General features: G+C 41.5%; 2 protein-coding genes across 9 annotated transcripts; both read left to right on the top strand.

Annotated features, from left to right (window-relative positions):
- The first annotated feature begins 2264 nt into the window (after positions 1-2264).
- inpp5ka (inositol polyphosphate-5-phosphatase Ka) lies at positions 2265-14389 on the top strand. 6 transcript variants are annotated; one of them, XM_061781417.1, is made up of 14 exons: positions 2265-2513; positions 2594-2657; positions 4376-4480; positions 4571-4679; positions 4795-4911; positions 5441-5616; positions 6290-6401; positions 6533-6642; positions 6905-6931; positions 8250-8478; positions 9433-9570; positions 9653-9736; positions 9808-9912; positions 13122-14389. In XM_061781417.1, the coding sequence occupies exons 1-14, from the start codon at positions 2495-2497 to the stop codon at positions 13215-13217; spliced, it is 1491 nt and encodes a 496-aa protein (XP_061637401.1). In that variant the 5' UTR covers positions 2265-2494; the 3' UTR covers positions 13218-14389. The 6 variants fall into 6 exon arrangements, with proteins under 6 accessions (XP_061637401.1, XP_061637403.1, XP_061637402.1 ...); XM_061781419.1 differs by lacking the exon at positions 6905-6931; XM_061781418.1 differs by lacking the exon at positions 6905-6931 and having other exon boundaries at positions 2266-2513; positions 8247-8478.
- Positions 14390-14539: 150 nt separating this feature from the next.
- On the top strand, positions 14540-26435 carry tekt1 (tektin 1). 3 transcript variants are annotated; one of them, XM_061781424.1, is made up of 8 exons: positions 14540-18200; positions 18278-18443; positions 19650-19772; positions 19852-19998; positions 20102-20327; positions 22486-22682; positions 22806-22969; positions 25666-26435. In XM_061781424.1, the coding sequence occupies exons 1-7, from the start codon at positions 18035-18037 to the stop codon at positions 22963-22965; spliced, it is 1185 nt and encodes a 394-aa protein (XP_061637408.1). In that variant the 5' UTR covers positions 14540-18034; the 3' UTR covers positions 22966-22969; positions 25666-26435. The 3 variants fall into 3 exon arrangements, with proteins under 3 accessions (XP_061637408.1, XP_061637407.1, XP_061637409.1); XM_061781423.1 differs by having other exon boundaries at positions 22806-26435; XM_061781425.1 differs by lacking the exons at positions 19650-19772; positions 19852-19998 and having other exon boundaries at positions 22806-26435.

The raw sequence follows: 26435 nt of genomic DNA, 5'->3' as shown, positions 1-26435 counted from the left end.
AATCAAGAGTCTAGATTTAGCATGTTGAGGAAAGGTGACCAGCTATCTACGTATATGTGTAATTGATTTTTTCGTTCTGCTGATATTTTTTCTAACGCAATATATTCTATGATGAGATTTAGCCACTGATTGATGTTAATAGCTCGTTTGTTTTTCCAGTTTAATAGAATTGTTTTCTTCGCGGTAGCTAATGCGACAAGTAATGATTGTGAATATTTATTAGGGTGGTCAATTATGCCTAAATTGCCAAGTATGCACAATCTTAGAGAAAGTGGAATCCTGCAGTTTAAAATATACGAGTTTTTGTATAACCGAAGACCAAAAGCATTGAATTGGTGTACATTCCCATATAGCATGAAAATAGGTGTCTGGGGTATTTTTGGTGCATTGCACGCATACATTAGATGGAAAGAAGCCCATTTTATGCATAGTGTACTGAGTAAAGTGTGTTCTATGGAGCACTTTATATTGAATAAGCTGTAGATTTGTGTTTTTTGTCATTCTAAACGTATTGTTACAAATCTGTATCCAGTATCTGTATCCACACGTGCACTTGGCACCAGAACAGCCGAGGTTGATTGACTTTGTGGTCGTGTCATCGGACTTGCGGCCGCATGTCTTGGACACTCGGGTGAAGAGAGGGGCGGAGCTTTTCAACTGATCACCACCTGGTGGTGAGTTGGCTCCGATGGTGGGGGAAGATGCCGGTCCGACGTGGCCCAAACGTATTGTGAGGGTCTGCTGGGAGCGTCGAGCTGTGGTTCGTGACCGAAAGACCAAGATCCCGGATACAAGTGGTCGAAATGAGTTTCCTCCGCAGGGTTTCCAGGAGGATCTCAGAGTAGAGTCGCTGCTCCTCCACATCGAGAGGAGCCAGATGAGGTGGCTGAGGCATCTGATTCGGATGCCTCTCGGACGCCTGCCCGGTGAGGTGTTCCGGGCACGTCCCACCGGGAGGAGACCCCGGGGACGACCCAGGACACGCTGGAGAAAAAAAAATTACCAAACAAAATGGTTTGCCAACCTCTCCACAGGGCAGGGGTGAAGGTATTACAATCCACTGTTCGAAGACTTCGAGAGAAGAAATATACGTAGAGGCCATACAACAAGATGCAAACCACTCATCAGCAAAAAGATTCGGAAGGCCAGATTAGATTTTGCAAAGAAGTACAGAGATGAGCCACAAAGGTTTTAGAACAAAGTTTTATGGACTGATGAGACCAAGATTATCCATCCATCCATTTTCTGAGCCGCTTATCCTCACAAGGGTCGCGGGCGTGCTGGAGCCTATCCCAGCTATCATCGGGCAGAAGGCGGGGTACACCCTGGTTGTCAGCCAATCCCAGGGCACGTAGAAGCAAACAACCATCCGCTCTCACATTCACACCTACGGGCAATTTAGAGTTGTCAATTAACCTACCATGCATGTTTTTGGGATGTGGGAGGAAACCGGAGTGGCCGGAGAAAACCCACGCAGGCACGGGGAGAACATGCAAACTAAACACAGGCGGGGCCGGGGATTGAACCCCGGTCCTCAGAACTGTGAGGCAGACGCTCTAACCAGTCGATCACCGTGCCGCCTTCTACTTTCTTACTTTCTTACTGCAAATGTGCATCTCATTGTCTCAATTGGTGCATTTTCACCGGTTTTAAAGATTTGTAACAGTAAAATGATACTTATATCACTGGTCTTTAAAAAATATGTGCGATAATGCCGGCCTGGTGCAAATTAATTATACTTAAAAATTGAATGCACATACTTATTAAAGCCACAATCTCTTTGCTCAATGTTCAGTCTTCTCACCCTGCTTCAAAACTCGTGCGGGTAAAAGGTGAAATGAGACTTAGTGCCTCCCACCTGTATTGTTGCGGCCAAACACCGCACACTAATAAAGATTTTTGTTTTGTTTTGGTCGTCTATCCAATTCAAATGCATCAAATGGATCTATTCTATAAATTTGCACCGTAAACAAAACAATACGTCAAGCTCCAAAATGGCCAGCGCGGGCAGGTGCGTGACGTCACCGGAAAACTGTACAGTAAATCCGATTTGTCCGTTTGTCAGTCGTCGCAGATTTTTATTTTTATTTTTTTTAAATTCCATCCACAGTTGGAAGAGGCCTGATTCCGCTGTATTCACGATGCCATGACGCTTTTGGAAATTGTGCAAACCAGGCCGGGCGGTCGGTCAAAGTGACTCGTCGAGGCTCGCCAAGCGCTTTTATTTTGAAGGCGACGAAGCCCTTCTTCCGCAATAGGGGCGGTCCCATCAACATTGTCACAGTACAGTAGAGACATACTAGATGGCTCTCAACTCTCACAGCTCCGAACTTCGAAAACAAGCGCCTGCGTTTGATCGTAGACTGAAATACGATTAGAGCGTTTGATCCATCATCCCAAAGCTGCTGTTAATCTTTTTTTCTTTTTTTTCCCCCCATAATCAACTCGTTCTTAACGTTCTGTTTCCATGGCCACAGATAGACCAGCACGGTGAATGTTGACGTTATCACTCGGTACGTTATTCGAGCATGTTGGGTGCTGCTTGTGTCTTTTACAGTTGTTGTGCTCCAAAGCTCCAAAACGTAACTTTCAGATATGGCATCGACGGAGCTGAACGGGTGTCTGCAGCGGGGGGACTACGAGGGAGACAACTTTAGGTAAATAATAATAATAATAATAATTAAAAAAAAAAACAAGTTTCATCTTTTGCTTTGTGGCAGAGATCATATTTCTTCACTGGTGTCAAACATAACGTGAACAACTATTATTTTTTTTTGAACATGTAAATGTTCAATCATATATCACAACAATTTGATGGGTAACTAGTGTTGAAATCAGAAGTCAAAGATAGTGGTTCGTTCAACGATTGACCGGGTTACTATATAACGAAGGGGTTTGGCAACGAAAAAGGTTATTGCAATATATCGTCATCATTCATTACGTATGACTATTAGAAGATTTTGTGCAGATTTGAGCAAGAATCGTGGCAGTTGATGCACATGATTGGCTTTCGCGGGCCACATAAAATGAAGTGGCGGGCCAGCTCTGTCCCCCAAGCCTCGGGTTTGACACATGCGGTATACATCAACTCACAGTCCAATTTATCTGCCCTAACAAATTTGTTCGTACAGAGAAATTGCTACTAGCGACTGTAAGAGAGTTATTCGTTCATGGACTTTGACGTGGTGTAGAACGAAACGTTGAAGTCTTTCTAATGTTTTGGTCGTATTTAGCTGCATTCGAAGGGCCAAAAACATTCATGCATCACATCTTGTTCACAAGTCAGTAGATTGTTTTGTTGTTTATTTGAATACAAGTCAGCACAGTCATAATTGCGGATTTGTGGAGGTTTGTGGCTCATTCCAAATCGGGTGCGCTGTAATAGTAAACATCACAACTTTCACAAAAGCCGACAAATCTATTTCAGGATTAGGTTGCCAAACTCTTTACCTCACCTAATCCGGATTTGAAGAAATAACAGTCATGCTGTCCTGTCTGAGAAAAGATCAGCTGTGCGCTCAACAGCTTAGAGAGCGACTTGAATTTGAAATGTTAATTCAATTGTATAAACAGTTCTAATTCTGCAGGATTAAACACACATTGGAGCACTGTAGACTTAGGAACCAGTTCCCTAATTACTCAGTCGCATTCTGTTGCTTAGTCGACTCTACGGAAGGCAGCAAAATGTCAGAATGTTGCTCATTTCCTTTCTTCTTTTTTCTTTTTTCTTTCTTCGATTTCCACTCTTCACATTTGGATTTTGGTGGCAATTCACTTCAAAATACAATGCTTGCTTTCACTGCTTGTTCCTGTGGCAGTCTTCCAGGAAGACAGCTGACATTGCTCACGTCAACACCAATATTATCGCTCAGCTAATGAGTAATCCTACAGTTACAATCTCATGGATGCCGCGCTGTCATTTGGATGGAAAATCTGCACAGTGACAGCGATTGGGCACAAATGACTCCAAAACTTCAAGTTGTGAGAAAGCGGTGACAACCGTATATAATGCCTTACTTACTCTTTGATGCAACAACCACCAATGTAGAATAACATTCTGAAGCGGGAGGGATATTAGATCAGATTATTGGACGGAATTAATGGCATTTCAATTCTTTTCCATGGGGAACATTGCTTTTATATGTGTGTAAATTGCACTACGAGCGAATTAAACTAGTCAGGGCGTCGCTGTATTTGTGCGTGGAAGCATTACTGGTCTGCATTAAATGTAAAAGTAGTGTATGTGGTCGCAGCAGTGTGCAAAACTCATTTTACAATGCAAAAAGCATTCTGTGGGTTTGTACTCTGCCATGCTTCCTTTTATGGCAGCCGGATGTAAATCTTTCTCTTTTTTTGTTGTCAATATTGTCCTCAGGCTACACATGGTGACATGGAATGTAGCCACTGCTGATCCTCCAGATGACATGAGCTCACTTCTCCAGTTAGATTCTTCAGAAGGTGCAGACCTCTACGTCATTGGGTAGGCGGCGTAGGGAATGGAAAGTGTTGCAGTCGGTTTGTACACCAAGCTAGGGTGAGCAAAGTGATTGAAAATGAACGTTGATGTAAGCCTGCAGGAGGTGTGCTCTGGGCCGTTGAGATTCATGTCGGATGTTCTATTCGATGACCCTTGGAGCGATGTGCTTATGACTGCCTTAGCACCTAGGAAATTTGTGAAGGTACACAAAAGCCCTACTAATATTAGTTTCTGCTCTATACGTGACCTGTTTTTTTTTTTTTTTTTTTTTTTTTTTTTTTTTTTTTTTTAGAAATAAATGTGTATATGCGTTTCAGGTGTCCTCTATCAGAATGCAAGGTCTGTTGCTGCTCCTCTTCTCCAAACTGGAGCATCTCCCTTTCATCCGAGACATCCAAGCCACATACACGCGCACTGGCATCTTTGGCTATTGGGTACAATGTAGAGTCAATCGCAGTGTAAACAAACATTTCAAAATCGCAAATGAGCAATTTGTCCTAATCTTGAAGCGGTACGGTCAAATCTGATGTTTAATTTTGGATAAATTGTACTTGTCAGAGTAGTTTTAATGCAGCATACGTTTTACTTTTACTCGAGTATTTATGTTAAGAAGAAACGGTAAGAAACGGAATGTGTTGCAGCCATAAAATTCCAAGTTAATGATTATTTGCTAAAAACAATCAAGTTGATCAGTTTGAACATTAACTATATCGTCTTTGCAGTGTATTCAATTAAATATAGGTCGAACATGATTTGCAAATCATTGTATTCGGTTTTTATTTATGTTTAAGACAACGTCCCAACTTTATTGAGTAAACGTTTTGACTGTACTGTAGATATATATAGATATATATTTTGCTGGCCAAACACACATAACACTGCTAAAACAAACACTAACATTGCATTGATTGCTTGGTGTTCTTGCCCAGTTGTGAAGAAATGCTTTTCTTCTGCATGTGTCAGGGCAACAAAGGTGGCGTGTCCATTCGTCTGTCTCTCTATGGCCACATGCTTTGTTTCCTCAACTGTCACCTGGCTGCACATATGAAACATGCTGCCGAGCGTGTGGTCGAGTTTGAGCACATTACCGACACGCAGACGTTCAACTGTGAAAAGTCCGAGAGAATTCTTGACCACAGGTGAGCGCATACAGTGGAACATATATATATATATATATATATATATATATATAATATATATATGCACACACACACACCATCACAGATGCTAGCTTTTGAACTTTGCGCTGATAACAATCCGTATAGTCCTTTTCCTCTTTGGCCCGGAGGAGACGACATCCATGACTTCCCAAAATAATTTGAAATGTGGACTCACCAATCAAACCACAGCGCACTTTTCATCAGTCCATCTCAGATGAGCTCGGGCCCAGAGAAGCCAGAGGCGTTTCTGGCTGTTGTTGATATATGGCTTTCGCTTTTCACAGTAGTTTTAACCTGCAGTTGTAGATGTAGTGATGAATTTTAGTGTAGTGATTAACTGACAATGGTTTTCTCAAGTGTTCCTCAGCCCTCGTTTTTAACGCAGCGCTGCCTGAGGAATCAAAGGTCACGGCCATTAAATGTTGGTTTTTCAGCTTTGCCACTTGCGTGCAGAGATTTCTCCAGATTCTCTGAATTTTTTGATGATATTATGCACCGTAGATGATGAAATCCCCAAACTTCCTTGCAATTGTACCTTAAAAAAAATGTTGTTCTTAAACTGTTGGACTACTTTGCTCAAACAGTTGTTCACAAAGTGGAGTTTGTATTTTATTCTCTCTCGTTTTACCTCTCTGTCCTGTTTACCTTCAAGGCTTGTCTTCTGGTTTGGAGATCTCAACTTTCGAATTCAGGACCATGGAATGCACTTTGTCCGAACATGTATCAGCAATCAAAACTACAGCTTGCTGTGGAGCAAAGACCAGGTTGGACAAGTCTGCCTATTCATATGTCAGCAGCACATTTAGGCCCAACTAACACGGATACTATTAGTCATGGTTTATTCATGTATTTAGCGTAGAAGGTCATGGAATGTTTTGTGTGATGATGTTTGCAGCTGATCATGATGAAGCAAAAAGAGAAGTTGCTGCAAGAGTTTGAGGAAGGACCCCTCGACTTTCAGCCCACGTACAAGTTTGACGTTAACACCGATACCTATGACAGCAGGTAGCAGACGTTCATTGTAATGAGTCATAGTTACACTCTGAAAAGCACCTCACATTTCCTGTGCTTGTCCTCCTAGATTGACAATATAATAATAATAACGAAGACTTCTCCTTGCCTGGCCATATCTCTCCACTATAAATCACAATGTGTATGCGTGGGTGTGTGTTTTTGTGTGGGTGTGCATTTTGTTTTTCACGTGTTTACATGTGTAGGTGGGCTATTAATGTGTATATTTGATATGCTCCTCTTGTCACCTTCACAGGCTCTGCAGAACATGGTTTGCCTTTAAGTAAGACTTATAACACATTTACTGTATGTCCACACCAGCTAATGTATATCGCAACTGTACTTTGGTGTGGATGTAAATGCTATTTAACAGCTTTATAATAAAAGAATGTAGAGTCTTTAGTATAACACATTTATTCTCACCTCTAACTAACAGAGATTTTAAATAGTTGAACTAACTTTCTAAGTTAGGATAACTTCGCTCTTGTATAAAAGGTGGGTAAATCAAAAGCTAGTTGTTTTCATTGAATAGACCCTTTGGAGTTTGTGGTTCTCTGTGCAAATCCCACATGATGACATCCCCTCCAATTGTTATTTACGCTTATAATCAACATTGTTATGGTGACAGCAAATGTGAAAGTAAATGAATCAATTACTAAAGAGCCAAAATGAGGAAGAATAAGCACACATTTTCAAACCTCTCATTCGTTGCAAAAGGTTAATGTCGTCCTATTTAACCTGAAACCTCCATAGGGTTACTGTTAAATAGTCAAAGTGCAACTCGTCCATATCAACACTCCTTTAACATACGCAGGAGCTTGTTGATGTGAAAGTTTGGTGCTAAATCTGGGGGTCCTGCCACAGTTGCAACATTACCGCTAACATGCATGGTGCAACAGGGGCTATGTTTGTTGGAATTGCAGCATGTGATTTGGCTTGTACCGTGCTTAGAAGTGACACAAAGCTTTTATTGCTGAGTATGCATGTTACAGTGAACCCCTGTTTATCCAGCGGGATCTCGTTCAGACTAGCCCACCGGTAGCGGAAAATGGCATTTGAGAAGCGTGCGACCGACCCCTCCGTTAATAAATCAAGTGACAGTAATGAATAGAAATGAAAGAAAAGTTGACAGTGAAATGTTAAACATTTCCGTCAGCACCCGTCGACAATCATATTTGAACGTGATAGTAACATCAGAAATCGGTCATCTGTTGCTTTGGACATGAATACAACGTGTCAAAATAATAATAATAATAATAATATTATCAACATTCACCCTTAGTCTATAAAACTGGTGACGCATCGCACGATTTTGAGTCAACAGTATGTTTTCTGTAACTAAAGTAAGGCACCTCGTGAGACATTCTTTTCCCATTTTACAGCAAGAACCCAACAAACTGCAGTTGCACGCCTTAGAGCCGTGAAAGTATCTTTGTACTTACTTTACTTCCGTGACATTATTGAACGTCATTGCGTCAATATGTGAAAAAAGGCAATGCCGTAGGAGTGCTTTGAGCACATTGAAGGCAGAAAGGTTCATTTTAAATGCAGCATATTTGTATAAACAGGACATGTTCTCTCTCATCACCACCAATCAGCAGTAAGAAACGCAAGCCCGCCTGGACGGACAGAATTCTGTGGCGACTCAGACCTAAAGTGCTGCACACTGACAAGCAAGACAAATATGGCGATGGACTGGACGCAAAAGACCTCAAGCAACTAGATGAAGCTGAAGAATACCCTTTAGAGATCAGACAGGACCTGTACACTAGCAACATGGAGTACAGCATCAGTGACCACAAACCTGTCACTGGTATCTTCACACTGAAGGTGACTTGTTGTCAATTCATGCATGTTTTTGGGATGTGGGAGGAAACCGGAGTGCCCGGAGAAAACCCACGCAGGCACGGGGAGAACATGCAAACTCCACACAACTCATCCAAGCTTTGCACTACCGTATACTGGCTATTTAAACCCGTAAACCTCTTACAGTGACCAAAGAGGCAGTCTGACAGGTCGCACATGCTGTCGAGTAACGGCACACTTCGCCGCGCTGTGTCATGCAGCGGGAGGAGAAACCCTTTGGAATTTCATACATTTTTGCATGAATTTGTCATAAAATGTAGTCTGATCTTCATCTACAGTGTGGAACAAGTGCTCTTTAGCAAACTTCAAAGGTTTTTTTTTTTTTTAGACAGCAACGGCTTCCTCCTCGGTGTTCTCCCTTCTAAACCCAACGGCCACTCTTTGGAAGAGCAGGAGCAGTGCTGAACTTTCTCAATTTATGGACAGTTTTTTGAACCGTGGACTGAAGAACATCAAGACTTGTAGAGATACTTTTATGAACGTTTTCCAGCTTTCTACAATTAATCGTAGGTCTCGCGAGAGCTGTGTTTTGAGTCAGGCATGGTATACACATCAGGAAATGCTTCTTCACAGGAGGCGTTTCGAAACTGACGTGTTTTCTGGTGGCCGCGGCATCTTTAAGCCTCACTTCCAATCTCGTCTCATTCATTGGAATCCAGGCTGGCTCACAGCTGACTCTCATTCGCTCTTGGAGAATCCGTAGCTGAAGATCAGAACCAAATTTTATCACCAATATATGCATAAATTTATGACATTTCAAACTGTTGACATACTTTCTCTTCTTCTTGGTTAAGCGTTGCATCGGTTTGCGGGGGTCGGTCGGGGTGCTACAACATCTAATGCTGTCATCTGCCATTGATGTTAATTTGACTTAAAACAGGGCCTTTAAGTTAGCACCTCTCAACGATGTGCTTTCAGGTGAAGAAGATGTACACGTCTCCACTGGTGCACCTGCAGGCTGAAGGCGAATGGAGCGCAGACATTGACGCCACGTTGCTTTACAGCCCGCTGCAGCCATTCCCTTCCAGTACATGGGACTGGATTGGATTGTATAAGGTCAGCCGTACGAACAATTGGCCTCCACTGACTTTAACTACCAATTTACCGTCAAGTCTGGACTTTTTCCCATGTAATTCAGGTTGGCTTCACTAGTGTGTCAGACTACATCACATATACTTGGGTCAAAGATGACGAAGTGTCCATTAATGAAGACGCCATTAAGGTAGTAAATAGTGAATGGAGTAAACTGGGCATTGTAAGAAGAATATGAGAAGGTAAATCTTTTTTTTTTAGGTGTATGTCAGTAAAGAGGAGATCCCAGTGCGAGGAGGAGACTGTATGCTGGGCTACTACTGTAATACTCTGCAATGCATTATTGGAATCAGTGAACCATTCAAGGTGAGTGGTGTGTGACAATGCATGGACATAATGGCATGAGAGCACATCCAACTAAAAACACCAATTAGCTATTTCATTCTCTTGGTGACATTGTTACAATCCTTACTGAGGTACATACTTGAAACCCACACCCACTAATCTGTTTTTGCCTCCAAGATTGTATCCGCAAGTATTGAAAAATACATACTGTATTTGGGGAAGGATTCAAATGCATTTATTACATGTTGTTTTATGTAAATGTAACTTTTGTGGTATTGCTGTACATCCGTTTTGTTGTCGTCGTTCGTGTGTAACAAAGAGCCTCCCGTCAGAGAGGCATAAAACAGATAGAGCCTCCCCTGTGGTCCTGCCTTGGAGATATTCCACACTATACTCTAAATCAGCGTTTTCTGACCTCTGTTGAGCCAAGGCAAATATTTAACAAAGAAAAATCTCATGGTTCACCACCAAGCAAAATTGTCACAAAAATATACAGTATATACTGAAATAAGGATGAGCTTGTCTCAATATACTCACAAAAATAATCAAAATCTTGGCCAGTTTGAATTTTTTAAATGTTAATTTCATTTAAATTTTAAACAAAAAAGCTATTATTCTGCTGCATAAATGGGAATGGGTTAATTGTACCTTCTGCCATCAAGTGGAAGAGCATTGTTCTGCATGTCATTAACATTGCTGGCACAGAAGGGTGAACAAAAGATACATTATTTGTAGTAAATAAATAATCATTTTCCGACCAATTCAGTATAAATTGGATAATTTCCCTGCTTATCTCTCACGCCAGTAACATACACAGAACAGTGGTTGGGAATAATTGAGATTTAGTTGTTAAATGTTAGGTTCAGGCGGCACGTTGGCCGACTGGTTAGAGCGTCAGCCTCACAGTTCTGAGGACCCGGGTTTCAAATCCGGCCCCGCCTGTGTGGAGTTTGCATGTTCTCCCCGTGGCTGTGTGGGTTTTCTCCCGGCACTCCGGTTTCCTCCCACATCCCAAAAACATGCATTGATTGGAGACTCTAAATTGCCCGTAGGTGTGACTGTGAGTGCAAATGATTGTTTGTTTGTATGTGCCCTGCGATTGGCTGGCAACCAGTTCAGGGTGTACCCCGCCTCATCCCCGATGACAGCTGGGATAGGCTCCAGCACGCCCGCGACCCGAGTGAGGAGAAGCGGCTCAGAAAATGGATGTATGGATGGATGTTAGGTTCGATGTTAATTATACCTATGATTGTCAATATGGTTGGTGTTGATTGTGGCCACTTGTACATGAAAAGGATTTTAGGATTTTCTGTGAAAAATAACATTATATAAAAACCTCAACACAATCATTGCCAAAATCCTTTTAAATATCCACACTCTCTCCCGTTTTCCCTTTGTATTCTTAAATATAGCAACAGCAGCCAAGAAAATCCGCTTCTTCCTTGAAATTTGTGCTAAGTTGTTTGTGGTTCAATGAAATGATGACGCATGGCGTCTCAAAACATTTTTTTCCCAATAAGGACGCCAGGAGTCGCAGCTTTTCAGTTGCATGGACAACCGCCAATTCCAATGAAGTTGGGACGTTGTGTTAAACATAAATAAAAACAGAATACAATGATTTGCAAATCATGTTCAACCGTTATTTAATTGAATACAATACAAAGACAAGATATTTAATGTTCAAACTGATAAACTTTATGGTTTTTAGCAAATAATCATTAACTTGGAATTTTATGGCTGCAACACGTTCCCAAAAAGCTGGGACAGGGTCATGTTTACCACTGTGTTACATCACCTTTTCTTTTCACAACATTCAATAGACGTTTGGGAACTGAGGACACTAATTGTTGAAGCTTTGTCGGTGGAATTCTTTCTACCGCTTCAGCTGTTCAACAGTCTGGGGTCTCCGCTGTCATATTTTACGCTTCATAATGCGCCACACATTTTCAATGGGAGACAGGTCTTGACTGCAGGCAGGCCAGTCTAGTACCCGCACTCTTTTACTACGAAGCCACGCTGTTGTAACACGTGCAGAATGTGGTTTGCCATTGTCTTGCTGAAATAAGCAGGGCTGTCCATGAAAAAGATGTTGCTTGGATGGCAGCATATGTTTCTCCAAAACCTGTATGTACCTTTCGGCATTAATGGTGCCTTCACAGATGTGTAAGTTACCCATGCCATTGGCACTAACACAGCCCCATACCATTACAGATGTTGGCTTTTGAACTTTGCGTCCATAACAGTCCGGATGGTTCTTTTCCTCTTTGGCCCGGAGGACACGACGTCCACGATTTCCAAAAACAATTTGAAACGTGGACTCATCGGACCGCAGAACACTTTTCCACTTTGCATCAGTCCATCTTAGATGAGCTCGGGCCCAGAGAAGCCGGCGGCGTTTGTGGGTATTGTTGATAAATGGCTTTTGCTTTGCATAGTAGAGTTTCAAGTTGCACTTACGGATGTAGCGCGGAAACGTTTTTAATGACATTGGTTTTATGAAGTGTTCCTGAGCCCATGTGGTGATATCCTTTACACATTAATGTCGGTTTTTGATGCAGTGCCGCCTGAGGGATTGAAGGTCACGGGCATTCAATGTTGGTTTTCGGCCTTGCCGCTTACATGCAGTGATTTCTCCAGATTCTCTCAACCTTTTGATGATATTATGGACTGTAGATGATGAAATCCCTAAATTCCTTGCAATTGTACGTTGAGGAACATTGTCCTTAAACTGTTCGACTACTTTCTCACGCACTTGTTCACAAAGCGGTGAACCTCGCCCCATCTTTGCTTGCGAATGACTGAGCAATTCAGGGAAGCTCATCTATACCCAATCATGGCACCCACCTGTTGCCAATTACCGTTCACCTGTGGGATGTTCCAAACAGGTCTTTGATGAGCATTCCTCAACTTTCTCAGTCTTTTTTGCCACGTGTCCAAGCTTTTTTGGAACAAGTTGCAGCCATAACATTTTTAGTTAATGATTATTTGCTAAAAACAATAAAGTTTTATCAGTTTGAACATTAATTATATTGTCTTTGTAGTGTATTCAATTAAATATAGGTTGAACATGATTTGCAAATCATTGTATTCTGTTTTTATTTATGTTTAACACAACACATTGTATGTGTGCCAGGGTCAATCGCTGATTTGATTTGTTGGCCATTGTCGTGTTCAGCTCCGTCGTCGGTGTGTGGTGAGCCAAAGATGTAACAAGTGCCTCTCTCTTCCAGGTCCATGAGTCCAAGGTGGCCATCGAGGAGGGTTTACTGCATGAGAAGATCAACAGTCTGGATGAAATTGTCGCAACTGAAAACGTTCATAACTGAGATATCATATTTTGGTCTGGTTTACCAGAAACAAACAACGCTTTTAATACATTTTATGTCGAATAAGCAGTTGAAATGCTTCTTTATCATATAGTTGCATGGCTCCGCGGCCCCAGCTCTGATACTACCAGCAGCAGCGATCAGTAAACTGTGTGCGCGAGGTGGCATCATGACTTAGTGATGATGCACTGCTTTGATGTACTCGTGTGTTTTGGTCAGGAAGGGTGCCAAACAATACGCCAGATGATAAGAGAAGCACAGTATGTTGGAAGCTGCCCTGTGTTGAGTGTAAAAAGTGAAATTCTTGTGCAGGTTTTCCTTGCTTCCATTTTGCAAAAACAGGTCGGTACTAAAGCTCGTCCACGATCGTACGCTACTCATGAGTGTGTTCGTTGTAAAGCTGACAGAATGCTGGAGTAGGTGATGGACTGCAGATTCTTATTTTGTGGCTGCAAATTCCCCTGCACATTTCAGTTTTTATATCATCGTGCTCTTTATTTCCCTCTTATGTTTTCAAAAGCGACGTGCAGTATTAACTTAGTAGGAATTCGTTGTGTACTGTATTGTAGATGGGATGCCCTGACGATTGTGTAATCTGTAAACTGGATAGATACGCGTGTTGACTGTTTTTATTTCATTTTCACTTTTTTGTAGGGGTTCACTGTGTCGAATCCAATTACTGTGAATGCGCTGCTGCCGGAAGGGTTAATTCACTCCTTTAATTCACTTCACGCGCTCCTGGTGGACTTGAAAACTGATTTGATAACATTTGCAAAGAAGCTAGCGTCGTAGGCCAATAGCACCGCTCACTTGTTCAAATATGGCGTAAGTTTCGTTCAAATGTTGATTTATAGAGAATCTAAATATATTGAACAGTGTTATGTGTCATGCTAAAATATATATTAGTTTGTTCAAAAAGGCAAAGCTGGTTTTGTTTCAGCAAGTGCCTTTTAAAGTGTTTTTCAAGGGTCTTACTGTAAAATCCGAAATTGTACATAGCTTTAAAATGTTCACCTTAAACATTGTTTCTTCTGCACAATACAGTTGTTTATAGCGGTAGCACGGTACTGTATTTCTTTAATAGTAATGAAGTCATGTGATGTGCTGTATCAGAAAGACCTTGCTGGCTTTGAAAATGCAATTGTTAAAATATATCTACAATGTCGCCACTTTTTGTGTTTTATCATTTTGGTGGACAAATGAAAAATGTTCGGAGGGCGCCTTCGACGTTTGTTAGCTGTTGCTATAGTAACCGCATTCGATTCGGCGGCTTCGCAGCAAGAAGTTATTCCCTGCAGCCGAGAGGTAACACGGTAGGGCAGAGGGCTAAATTGTCTTCTTTAAATCGACCAAACAAATTGCAAAGTTTTGCTTTTTAACCGAGAGCAAAGGCTGCGTTCAAAGTCCGGAAAAAAAAAACAAAAAGTAGCACAACCGGACCCTATAACTCGAATCGCCGTTGATTCAGGTATTATTACCCATAATATTGTTTCAGTCATGATTTAAAAAAAAAGTAATATATATATATATATATATATATATGTGTGTGTGTGTGTGTATTGGACACGTCAGTCATGAATGTCGAAGCAGCAAATTATAATCGCACCATATGACTGCAGTTTTAACATTCCTGCTTACAAACGGTCATTATTATTATTATTATTATTTTGATTATTCGTGAATAGACGCATTTCAACATATTTCAACCATCCGATTTTTAAATGTTGCTGAATGTTCTCGGACATTTAATTATTCCAAATGTTGTGCTTTGAAAGAGATATTTTTAGTTCAACAATATCTAAAATAAATAAAAATAAGTCTCGAGTCATTGAATAAAGCGGTTGTGTATTCATAATTGCCGACAATAGTGATTATTCTGATTGACACCTTTTTCATTGTAATTATTTTTGTGTAAATTTGATGATGATCTGTTACCCCAAATTCCAGAACAGTACTTTTGATATGGAAGGAATAAACATTTAAGAATTTAAGCGCGTCTTGATACATACCGAAAGCTTTTGAAGGTTTGGAGTGGACAAACGTAACATCCATCCATCCATCCATTCATTTTCCGTAAAGCTTCTCCTCAGTAGGGTCGCGGGCGTGCTGGAGCCTATCCCAGCTATCTTCGGGCGAGAGGCGGGGTACACCCTGAACCGGTCGCCAGCCAATCGCAGGGCACATACAAACAAACAACCATTCGCACTCACATTCACACCTAGGAGTAATTTCAAGTCTTCAATTAACCTACCGTGCATGTTTTGGGGACGCGGGAGAAAACCGGAGTGCCCGGAGAAAAACCACGCAGGCACGGGGAGAACATGCGGGTTCAATCCCCGGCCACAGGCCACATGCTTGTTACCCGAAGTGGATGCAATTATCAGTTGGGAGGTTAGTTTAAAAGTTAGAACATTCATGTGGCTTTAAAGCTATAATCCACAACTATTTTTTGTAAAAAAAAAAGTATTTTTAACCCAAGCAACTCCAAGAAGCCTATCAGCTTCTGATACATTGTATTTCAGTATCAATTTTTTGTATATATTTGGTGACTATCCTATACCTTCCCGCGTGGGATTACTTGGTAGCCTTCTAAAATGACGTAGCGGAAATTGCATATTTTACCTACGAGCGGGCATGCTGATATATGAACAGCGCACAGGTCGACTGAGCCATAGCGAAAGGAGAAAGCTTGCCGGGGTTTGGAGGAGGAGGAGGAAGAGGAGGCCGGACAACCATTTAGCCTCCATCGTTTCGACGCGACAAAGGCAGGATGTGGTAATGCTGAATTCCAGAGTTAGGAGGCGCCAGAAATCGAGGATTATAGCTTTAGATTTATTTTTCGCGTGGGATTCGGAAATTCCTGTTTTCCACTGTAAGGGGATTGGTGTAATAATAATGCCTTCGACTTACAGTGGGGCAAAAAAAGTATTTAGTCAGCCACCAATTGTGCAAGTTCTCCCACTTGACAAGATAAAAGTGGCCTGTAATTTTCTCACCTATGAGAGACAAAATTTGATTTTTAAAGAATTTATTAGCAAATTATGGTGGAAAATAAGTATTTGGTCAAAAACAAAAGTTCATCTCAATACTTCGCTTTATACCCTTTGTTAGCAATGACAGAGGTCAAACGTTCAGTGTAAGTCTTCACAAGGTTTTCACACACTGTGGCTGGTATTTTGGCCAATTCCTCCATGCAAATCTCCTCGAGAGCAATGATGTTTTGGGGCTGTCGCTGGGCAACACAGACTTTCAACTCCCTCCAAAGATTTTCCATGGGGTTAAGATCTGGAGACTGGCTAGGCCACTCCAGGACCTTGAAATGCTTCTTACGAAGCCACTCATCCGTTGCCCGGGCGGTGTGTTTGGAATCATTGTCATGCTGAAAGACCCAGCCACGTTTCATCTTCAATGCCACTTGCTGATGGAAGGAGGTTTTCACTCAAAATCTCACGATACATGGCCCCATTCATTCTTTCCTTTACACGGATCAGTCGTCCTGGTCCCTTTGCAGAAAAACAGCCCCAAAGCATGATATTTCCACCCCCATGCTTCACAGTAGGTATGGTGTTCTTTGGATGCAACTCAGCATTCTTTCTCCTCCAAACACAAGTTGAGTTTTTACCAAAAGGTTCTATTTTGGTTTCATCTGACCATATGAAATTCTCCCAATCCTCTTCTGGATGATCCAAATGCTCTCCAGAAAACTTCAGATGGGCCTGGACATGTACTGGCTTAAGCAGGGTGACACATCTGGCACTGCAGGATTTGAGTCCCTGGCGACATATTGTGTTACTGATGGTAGCCTTTGTTACTTTGGTCCCAGCTCTCTGCAGGTCATTCACTAGGTCCCCCCCGTGTGTTTCTGGGATTTTTGCTCACCATTCTTGTGATCATTTTGACCCCACGGGGTGAGATTTTGCTTGGAGCCCCAGATCGAGGGAGATTATCAGTGGTCTTGTATTTCTTCCATTTTCTAATAATTGCTCCCGTAGTTGATTTCTTCACACCAAGCTGCTTACCTATTGCAGATTGAGTCTTCCCAGCCTGGTGCAGGTCTACAATTTTGTTTCTGGTGTCCTTTGACAGCTCTTTGGTCTTGGCCATAGTGGAGTTTGGAGTGTGACTGTTTGAGGTTGTGGACAGGTGTCTTTTATACTGATAACGAGTTCAAACAGGTGCCCTTAATACAGGGAATGAGTGGAGGACAGAGGAGCCTCTTAAAGAAGAAGTTACAGGTCTGTGAGAGACAGAAACCCTAACCCTATTTCATTGAACTGTCTGTATCAATTATTTGATTGAATCGTACACTAAAATACATTTTAAATTAAACAATGTTGCTTGAAACTACAAATATTATTTTGATTAAAATGTAATTAATCAAGATTAAGAACTTGCAAAGCCTCTAATTAAATAGATTATTTTTTAATCGAGTCCCTCCCCTAATAAAACACAAGGAATACAATGTACATAGTGTACGGTACTACTGTGCATTACTGTATGTTTAAGAGTATATGAAGTGTTTATGTTATAGGGTAATAAAAGTGTGGGGAAGATTAATGAGAGTCTGGGGAGGTTCATACAGCTTTAAAATATGTATAAATAATTCAAAATGTATATTAATAATTTAAAAAAAAATGTGGTCCCTACTTTGCAGATTTCGCAATTTGCGGGGGTGAGCCAGAACCTAACCCTCGCGATAAACAAGGGATTACTGTGCTGAATAAATGCTGAAACAGCTTGCCATCGAGGCAGCCATATTGTTTATTTACTTTTTGTTGTTGTTGATATAGTTAGTGACCTACTACCTTTGCTGAAGGATGTCTACGCGGGGAAAGAATACCCATCTGATCGGTGGATCAACTCTGGAGAGCATTGATGTCATACGGAACCACTCCAAGCTCTTCAGAGGAGAATGCACGAGGCTGATCGAGGATTTCAGCAAATCTTGCCAGCGCCTGGAGGACGATGACAGCGAGAGGCTGGGTAAGCAGTACGGTACAACTCGATTAACTTGGCAAGACTATACACTCACTGATGAGGCGTTGCTTGGTGCCGCACAGATCATCGTGTCCGAGACATTCATTTTGTGAAGGAGGAGCTTGACCTGAAGTTGGAGGAGAACATTTTGGAGATAGAGCAGCTTATTGCACTGCAGAACAGAGTGATGAAAGCCATTGAGTCCTGCGAGGAGCCTCTCAGAGTCACTCTTCTCTGTATAGATGAGCGGTGAGTCAAATGAAACCTATATCATTCAACTTTAAAGGGGTCAAATTCAGGGAAATGGTCTGATGTATAGAATTTAGTCTGACGCCATCCCAAATATTTTGGTGTCAACATGCAAATTTTTTTTGTAATCCCACAATATATATTGTTGATTTTCACACTGAAGTGGAATGACAAAAAAACATGTCTTGAATTCATGTCATTCAAATAAAGTTTGTGTTTAGAAATGACGTGGTTTTGCCTAAAAATGGAAAAATGAACCAAAATGATCAGCAAGTGTGCCAAGTGCTTTAACTTGATTTATTCTGGTGACTGTGAACCCCCATACCCACCACAATCGGCGAAAGACTGCGATACGGTGAGACTGTGCAATTGAACAAACAAATTGCTTTGCCATATGCTTGATGCACATTTAAACTTATTCGGACACGTTTCAAAGTATTTGTTTGTCTCACTTTCTCGCTAGCACAGTTCTCCAAATAAGATGCAAATCGTGTTAGCTTTAAGCTGTTTATTTGTCCTCCCTCTTCATTTTGCCCTTAATTACACTGCGTCTCTGAACCTCAGTGCTGTCTGTATGTCGTGGCACAACATGGTGCTACACTGAACTCGACTCTAAAGTCAGACTTTGCTGCATACTGTAAAAACCCATTAAACCCGATCACTTAAAATGCACGAGGTAACCCATTTATTCCCATTATGCAAATTGGTGCTTAAGGGCTGCACAGTGAACTAGTGGTTAGCACGTGTGCCTCACAGCTGAGAGGTTTTCGGGTTAGAATCTCAAGTTCATGGGCCTCTCTAGAGTTTGCAAGCTGTCCCCATGTTTTTTTTTTTTTTTTTTTTAATCAGCTACTCCATCACATCCCCCAAAACAAGCATGTTAGGTTCATTGAAGACTAAATGATACATAGTCATAAATTTGAGTGTGAAGGGTTCTTAGTCTCGACTGCATGCGCCCTATGATTGACTGGCGACCAGTCCATGGTGTACACCACCTCTCGCATTACAACAATGCAGAGCGGCTGGGGATGAATTGCCTCCAGAGTATCCGTTTTATTCCATTTTCTAAGTAACCTGAATTTTAAAGGATATCTCTTGTTTCTCCAAATCCCCTTTATTTAGCCACATTTATAGACCTAACATGATAATATCATAAACAGTCAGTTATAGTTGAGAAAAATGAAAGCACATGTCTGTGGAGTGCAGAAATAAACCCCTTGAGAAGGTGGATGATGAAGTGGGCAGGGAGCTGCTGAAGGAGGCTGACCTCACCAAAGGAGTTATGGCCCTCATGCAGCGTGTCGTGAAGCAGATCGCTGAGCAAATACGGTAAGGGAGCGCTTCGAAAAGAATTACAGTATGGAGTCAGCCCGTATTGATTCCTCAAATCATCCAATTTCTATTCCAGATTGAACCAATCAGCTAAATTCCAACTTGAATGGGATCTCAAGGAAAAATATGAGGCGCAACAGTTAGATACTTCTTGTGCCTTAATGACCCCACATTCCCTCATCGACACACAGCAAACTTCAAATGGCAAGACAGGTCCCCCTAGGTGAACGGCCGTGTTCTTGTTGAGAAGAATCGATCGATCGCCCGACTGACCGAACGAGCGACCTGCCAATGTTGGAATAAAATGTCATCTTATCTTCTTTCAGTTTATCTGTGACACCCGCACAGTGGGGGAACCACTCTGATTTCAACATCGCTAAAGCGGAGCACGAGAAGAGAAACTCTGTGTCCCTGAGGGCCCTGGTAGAGTCTCTGCTGGCGCAGACTGCCGTTGATATGCAAAAACAGTTCGAGGCGACATCAGCAGCCTTTCAGTTCAATATCAAGCAGCTTAAGACTGTCAAAAGCCAGATGGAGGAACAACTCTCCAAGGCAGGGCAACATTTTATTTTCATATAAGTGAACAAGTGCACTGCATGTATTCCAAACTCGTGTCTTCCAATCGGGCTATTTATTTGAGAGAAGAGGGGTTATAGTGTGGTGATTTACAGAGCTGCCTTTCATGCATCTGGTCGAGGCTTGATACCTGTTTTATACAGCTGTCCGATGACTGACTGATGATCAGTCTAAGGTGCAACCCATGTGTGGCCCTGAACCCTGGCTTGCTTGTGAACTTGAACAGTATCTTTGTAGAAAATGAACTGATGGCTTGGAAAGAGTAGTATAGATCAGGTGATCACATATGGACATGAATAGTATTAAGGATTAGGATCTAATTGTAGGTGGCAGTTTAACCCTCAAAGGGCACTCTTTTGGGTGTGTGGGAAAAAGCTCAACATTTTAATTAACCCCCAGAAAATGATTGTATTACATTGCAACAAAAACATCCTTTTTATAATTCTCTCTATTCTTCTATACCGCTCACCCTGTCCAAGGCCATCTTACTTCAGGCGAAAGGGAAGATTACACCCTCGGCGCTGTTGGGCTTGCTAGTCAATAACAGGGCACATGTACAGACAGAGAAGCATTGACACCATCACTGAGTGGGAACTGAAACTACGTTGCACTACAATGTCAGTAAAGTTAGTTTTTCTGATTCTTTAATCATGATCTTTATACTAAGGATATATATCAAATACAGATTCTCATTTCCATCAGTTAATACAGTTTGGTTCAGTTTGGGTATGCCATTATACCTACTCTATACCATGTAACCATTTTGCCACCCTGCATTGGGGGTACCAGGAAAGCTCCCTGCAGTCCGATTTGTTTATTGTATCGTGCGATTAATAGTTTGAAAGGGCTGAGGAAAAGGCTTTAAAGATCAACCAATGTCAAGAACCGCACGAGAAAAGACCTCATTGTGAAGCTAACCACCTACTAAGAAAGAGTGCTCGAGTGGACAAAGGGCAGTTCATTCATGAGATTACAGAAGAAGCAGAAACTGAGCCAGCCAGAACAGCATGAAAAGGTTGTTTGTAATAACACAAACTCTGTTGGGAAAGCCCATCAACCTAAGCAAGTCAGTGAAGGAGAAGAATGGTCAAAAGTCATCGCAAATGAACTGAAAAGCGCATCAACCTAAGCAAGTCAGTGAAGGAGAAGAATGGTCAAAAGTCATCGCAAATGAACTGAAAAGCGCATCAACCTAAGCAAGTCAGTGAAGGAGAAGAATGGTAAAAAGTCATCGCAAATGAACTGAAAAAAAAAAGACCATGATGGGCAGAGCATTTTGAGGATATCCTTAATCGACCACCTCCACCAACTGTTCCCGACACAGCACCAGCAACCAAACAGCACAATTTGGACACCCATCCACCAACCAAAGGTGAAATCATCAAGACCATCAAAACAATGAAGAACAGCAATGCTGGAGGTCCAGACGGCATCCCTTGTGAGACACAATCAGGGCAAATCCAACAGCAAAAGGGCAAATGTTTCAACCCCTCCTAAAAAATATCTGGGAGAAGGAAGAATTCCCAGAAGACCGAGAGAGCGTGACCACATAATTAAACTCCTTGAAAAGGGTGACCTGTCACTGTATGGAAATTGGCGAGAAATAATGCCCATATCTGTCCCCGGTAATGTCGTGACCAGAGTCACACTGGAGGGACGGAAAAAGCTCTTGACAAGAGGCTAAGACCTGAACGAGCAAGGTTCTTCCAGGACAGATCTTGCGCAGATCATATCGCCACCCTGCATATCACCATCAAGCAGTCGACTGAATGGGAGTCCTCACTATATATAATGTTTGTAGACTTTGACAAGGCCTTTGATAGTGTGGACAGAGATATCATCTGGAAGCTGATTTGCCGCTATGGCATTCCACACAAATTGATCAACATTATCTTCTGTAAAAGGATTTTACCCGACAAGTCATCCACAATGGGGAGTTAACCAACCCCTTTGAGGTAAAAACTGGGGTTAGACAGTGTTGTTGTCTCCATCAACTGTCTCCTAACTTACGAACCGATTAGCATCCTGCCAACATACCATACGACAGATCATGGTTTACCATTCTGTGGTAAACAGCATACAGTTAAGATGGTGTTTGTGCACATTCTTCTGACTGGCATGTTGTCTACGCTAGGTCTTGTCCGAATTTGCCAGCCAACAGAGAAACCGAGACGATCTCCTGGTGGCTGTCGCGGAGAATGAGCATTTCCTGAGTTTGGCTCAGGCGAGGCTGGATTTGCGTCAGCAGCGGCCCCGTAAAGAGCAATGCCACGATCCAGCGCAATCACAGCTCCTCGCAGAAGTCGACCAGCTTACTTGTCAAATCGCCAAGTACGTCCAGGCAGGACACGCTCGTCACATGCGGGCACTTAAATGTGTTCGTTTTGCTTTAGATGCCATTATGTTCCTGATATAATTGCTGATTTGTTCATTCCTGATTTCCTCCGTTGTCAGGTTGCATGAGACAGTCGAGCAGTCAGAAGAGCAGCAGAGGGCGCTGGTTCGCTGCCAGCTGGAGCTGCAACATAACATTGAGGTCAAGGCCAGACTCCTCTACGTTGACGAGGTCATCTGCGGCCAACTCAGGAAGCCTATTGTCATACATAACTTCTGAACAGGCAATCTCCTCTCGACACGTGTTATTCAACTTATTTATGAATGAATGAAGTTCTAAAATGTGGTCCATCAAAACATTTTCAACAAGTCATTTCTATAACTAAATAATCAATTCACTACCAACCCTCCCAGTTAACATGGACATTTGGATTCTGTCAATGGTAATGAATGAGATAATGCTTCGTCTTGTGAAACACTAGCTTGATACCGCTTTATAATAAGGGTCCCTTATGAAGGGTTCATAAATGGTCTAGTAAGTGTTTATTAATACATTTCTTAGCATGTAAGACTTAACCTGCTACAACTAAAAGCATCAAGACTCACCTAGTGCTTGGCAAATATTTTTGCCCACTTTTTGCGCTCATAAGATCAGAAGAGTTTGATCTTTAAAAAAAATTAATCTGCACATATTGAAATACCATTTTTAATTGCTAATTAATGATTAATAAGTATTTTGAAGACTGTCAGTATTGGTCCATTTGCAAACTATAAACCCTTTGTAACTTATTGTAAAGCGTCACCGCTAACCTTCCTTAGTTTTTCTGTAATACTAGTTATCAGTTTTTTAAAAAAATCTCACATTTTTAACTTTTTCACCTTTTAAGTTGCGTCAACTTTTGGGAAAAACTTAACTTGATTGGTAACGCCAGTGAACTAACGAACTATTCGAGAATTCATAGCCTAGAGATTCACTTACCATATTTTCTCGTGTATAATGCGCATTTTTTACCCCAAAAAATTGTCAAAAGTCAATAGTAGGTAGTATTCATAGTTATAGGAGAAAATGAAAAAGACTTGTTTATAAATGTATGCCGCCATCTAGAGGTTATGAAAAAGCTGCACACTTTCATTCCACTATGCTACCGCCCCCTAGAGGTTATGAAAAAGTTGTACACTTTTATTCTAGTATGCCACCTAGAGGTTATGAAAAAGGTGTAGACTACTTTCACTCCAATATGACGGGTGCATATGACTGCATCTATGTACAATTGTGCTCATAAATTTACATACGCAGGCAGAATTTGTAAATTAAAAACATATATATATATTTTTAAATACGACTGATGACTGAACAACAACCATGATTAATTTATTTATGATTGTTTTGTTTAATGATAATGCTTTTCTGAAATGCGTGACAGTTGAATTTCAATAAAATAAAATTAAATGTGTTTCGCCTGGTCCTTCATGTTTTCTTAAAAGAGTTGTTTACATCTTACAAATTTGGCCTGGGTTATCAAACATATGAGCACAACTGTGTTTTCTCATTTACTAAATAAAAGGAGGGCTGTGAATTTCAAAATAAGAGCAAGTAAATAAAAAGAAAGTATGTGTTCAAATAAAGTGCTAAACTTCACAATAATGTTTTGAAAAAACAAAATAGATAGATTTTCGTTTTTATCATATAAGTAGAAGCAAAATTAGGTGTGGTAAAAATGCATTATACATGGGTTGAAGGGGTTTCCAGAATTTTGAGGTCAATTTTGGGGGTGCGCATTATACACGAGAAATTACAGTACTTTTTGCTCCCGTCCTGTGAATGTTTACATGTTATTTTTTATAACGATATGAGAACATAGAATTGTTGTGTGGTATAAGTTTGTGTGGCCTATTTTTTTATTCTTCTCTTATACTATTTTATGACCAATTTATGCAGACATTTGAGAAATTCCAACGGGTCGGCATCGTTTTTCCTCCCACTTCAGGTGTCTGCTTTAGTTAGTTCGTACCTTTAATTTCACTTGAAGTGAGGGAACGTAAATCAACTGCTGCATTGACTGCAATCATAATTTTTGCTCATTTCTACACCACAACACAAATTCGAGCTTTTTATTTATTTTTATTTTTTAAACATGCTTTAATTCAGTCAGATGAGGAGTCAGAGTCTGAGCTGCTTTCTGTTGCAGCAGTCTTTGCAGGAGTACCAGTTTTTGCAGGAGTTGCGGTTATTGCTAGAGCAACAGCGGCCAATGCAACACGTGTGACAAGTTTAGTTATAAATGCCTTGGTTAGTGCAGGTTTTTCATCGCTAGATGAAGAGTCTGAATCTGAACTGCTTTTTCTTGCCGTCGCACCAAACTTTGTGGCAGGAGTTGCAGGCTTCGAAGCTGGGGTGGCTGTTTTACCCATTGCTGGCTTTGCTTTCACCAGTTCATCATCAGATGAGGAGTCTGAGCTGCTTTCTGCTGCAGCAGTCTTTGCAGGAGTTACGGTTTTTGCTAGAGCAAAAGCGGCCAATGCAACAGGTGTGGCAAGTTTAGTTGTAAATGCCTTGGTTAGTGCAGGTTCTTCATCGCCAGATGAAGAGTCTGAATCTGAACTGCTTTTTCCTGCCTTCGCAGCAAATTTTATGGCGGGAGTTGCAGGCTTAGAAGCTGGGGTGGTTGGTTTACCCATTGCAGGCTTTGCTTTCACTGGTTCGTCGTCAGATGAGGAGTCAGAGTTGGAGCTGCTGTCTGTAGCAGTGGTGGCAGCGACCTTAGCAACAAGAATTGCAGCCTTTGCTGCAACTGGCTTGGCGTAAGCTGGTGCTTGTGAAGCAGCAGATGGCGTTGATGGTGCAGCAGCTTTGGTAGCAGGCTTTGCCGGAGTTTCATCTTCTGAGCTGCTGTCTGAATGTATGACAAACTATTATTAAAAACAATGTACTGTATTGTACATGAACAGTTGTGAAAAAATACTCTTGTCTTCCTGACAGGTCAGCTCCACTACCAGGCCAAAAGTGTAAAGTAAGAAAGCTAAATTTGATGCCACTTGCCTGAGCTTGAGGAGTCTTGAGTTGCCACTTGAGCTGGTGTGACCTCAGCTGCAGGCTTTTTAGCCTTCTCTTCATCTGAGCTTGAATCTGAGAGGACTAGTTTAGTGTTGAACAACACAAGGAACAGGATTTAGCCAATGAGAGACAAGTTGCAATATTTGCTACCTGAGCTCTCAGGACTGGACTCCTTTGCGGCAGACTTCTTCAAACCAACTGGTGCAGTTGGAGCCGGAGCTCTCTGTCTCGAAGCAGGAGGCGGGACTGCCCTGTATGCTGCTGCTGAGATAAAAGTTAAATGATCGAGCCAACTACACATACACAGGTCCAAAAGCATAACGGCAAGAACCAAGTTAGTGAGATCTCAGTGTGAATTGAAAAAGAAACTGTCACCACCATAAAACCTTTTGGCAATTGCTCAGAAAACTACCGCTATTATTCCGTCTCTCTATCTATCACACAATAAATCATATAATAAAATGCCAATAGTCCACACAACAAACAAGGAATCAATAGTTACCACATACCTGTGGAATTTCCAGTCTTCTGCACTTTATTGCTAATCATATCAGCAGTCTTCAGTCTTTTCTGTCTGGATGTTTACAGTATTTGTAAGAATCGTTAGCTCTTTCATCCTTTTCCCAACATGTCTTTTAGCTTTATATACTTTGCCTAACATGTCATATTAATAAAAGTATTTGTGACATCATAAA

This window comes from Phyllopteryx taeniolatus, chromosome 8, assembly GCF_024500385.1.
Source record: "Phyllopteryx taeniolatus isolate TA_2022b chromosome 8, UOR_Ptae_1.2, whole genome shotgun sequence".
Taxonomy (NCBI): Eukaryota; Metazoa; Chordata; class Actinopteri; order Syngnathiformes; family Syngnathidae; genus Phyllopteryx; species Phyllopteryx taeniolatus.
The sequence above is the reverse complement of the archived record's forward strand: the minus strand, read 5'-3'. Positions and strand labels throughout refer to the sequence as shown.

Excerpts from the sequence above, each read along its gene's own strand:
- inpp5ka (XM_061781417.1), top strand. Across the intron at positions 2,658-4,375 it reads TACGAGGGAGACAACTTTAG|GCTACACATGGTGACATGGA; the intron begins GTAAATAATAAT and ends TATTGTCCTCAG. Across the intron at positions 5,617-6,289 it reads GAGAGAATTCTTGACCACAG|GCTTGTCTTCTGGTTTGGAG; the intron begins GTGAGCGCATAC and ends TTTACCTTCAAG.
- tekt1 (XM_061781424.1), top strand. The coding sequence starts at position 18,035 with ATGTCTACGCGGGGAAAGAATACCCATCTGATCGGTGGATCAACTCTG. Across the intron at positions 18,444-19,649 it reads CTTCTCTGTATAGATGAGCG|AAATAAACCCCTTGAGAAGG; the intron begins GTGAGTCAAATG and ends TGTGGAGTGCAG. Across the intron at positions 19,999-20,101 it reads GGCAAGACAGGTCCCCCTAG|TTTATCTGTGACACCCGCAC; the intron begins GTGAACGGCCGT and ends ATCTTCTTTCAG.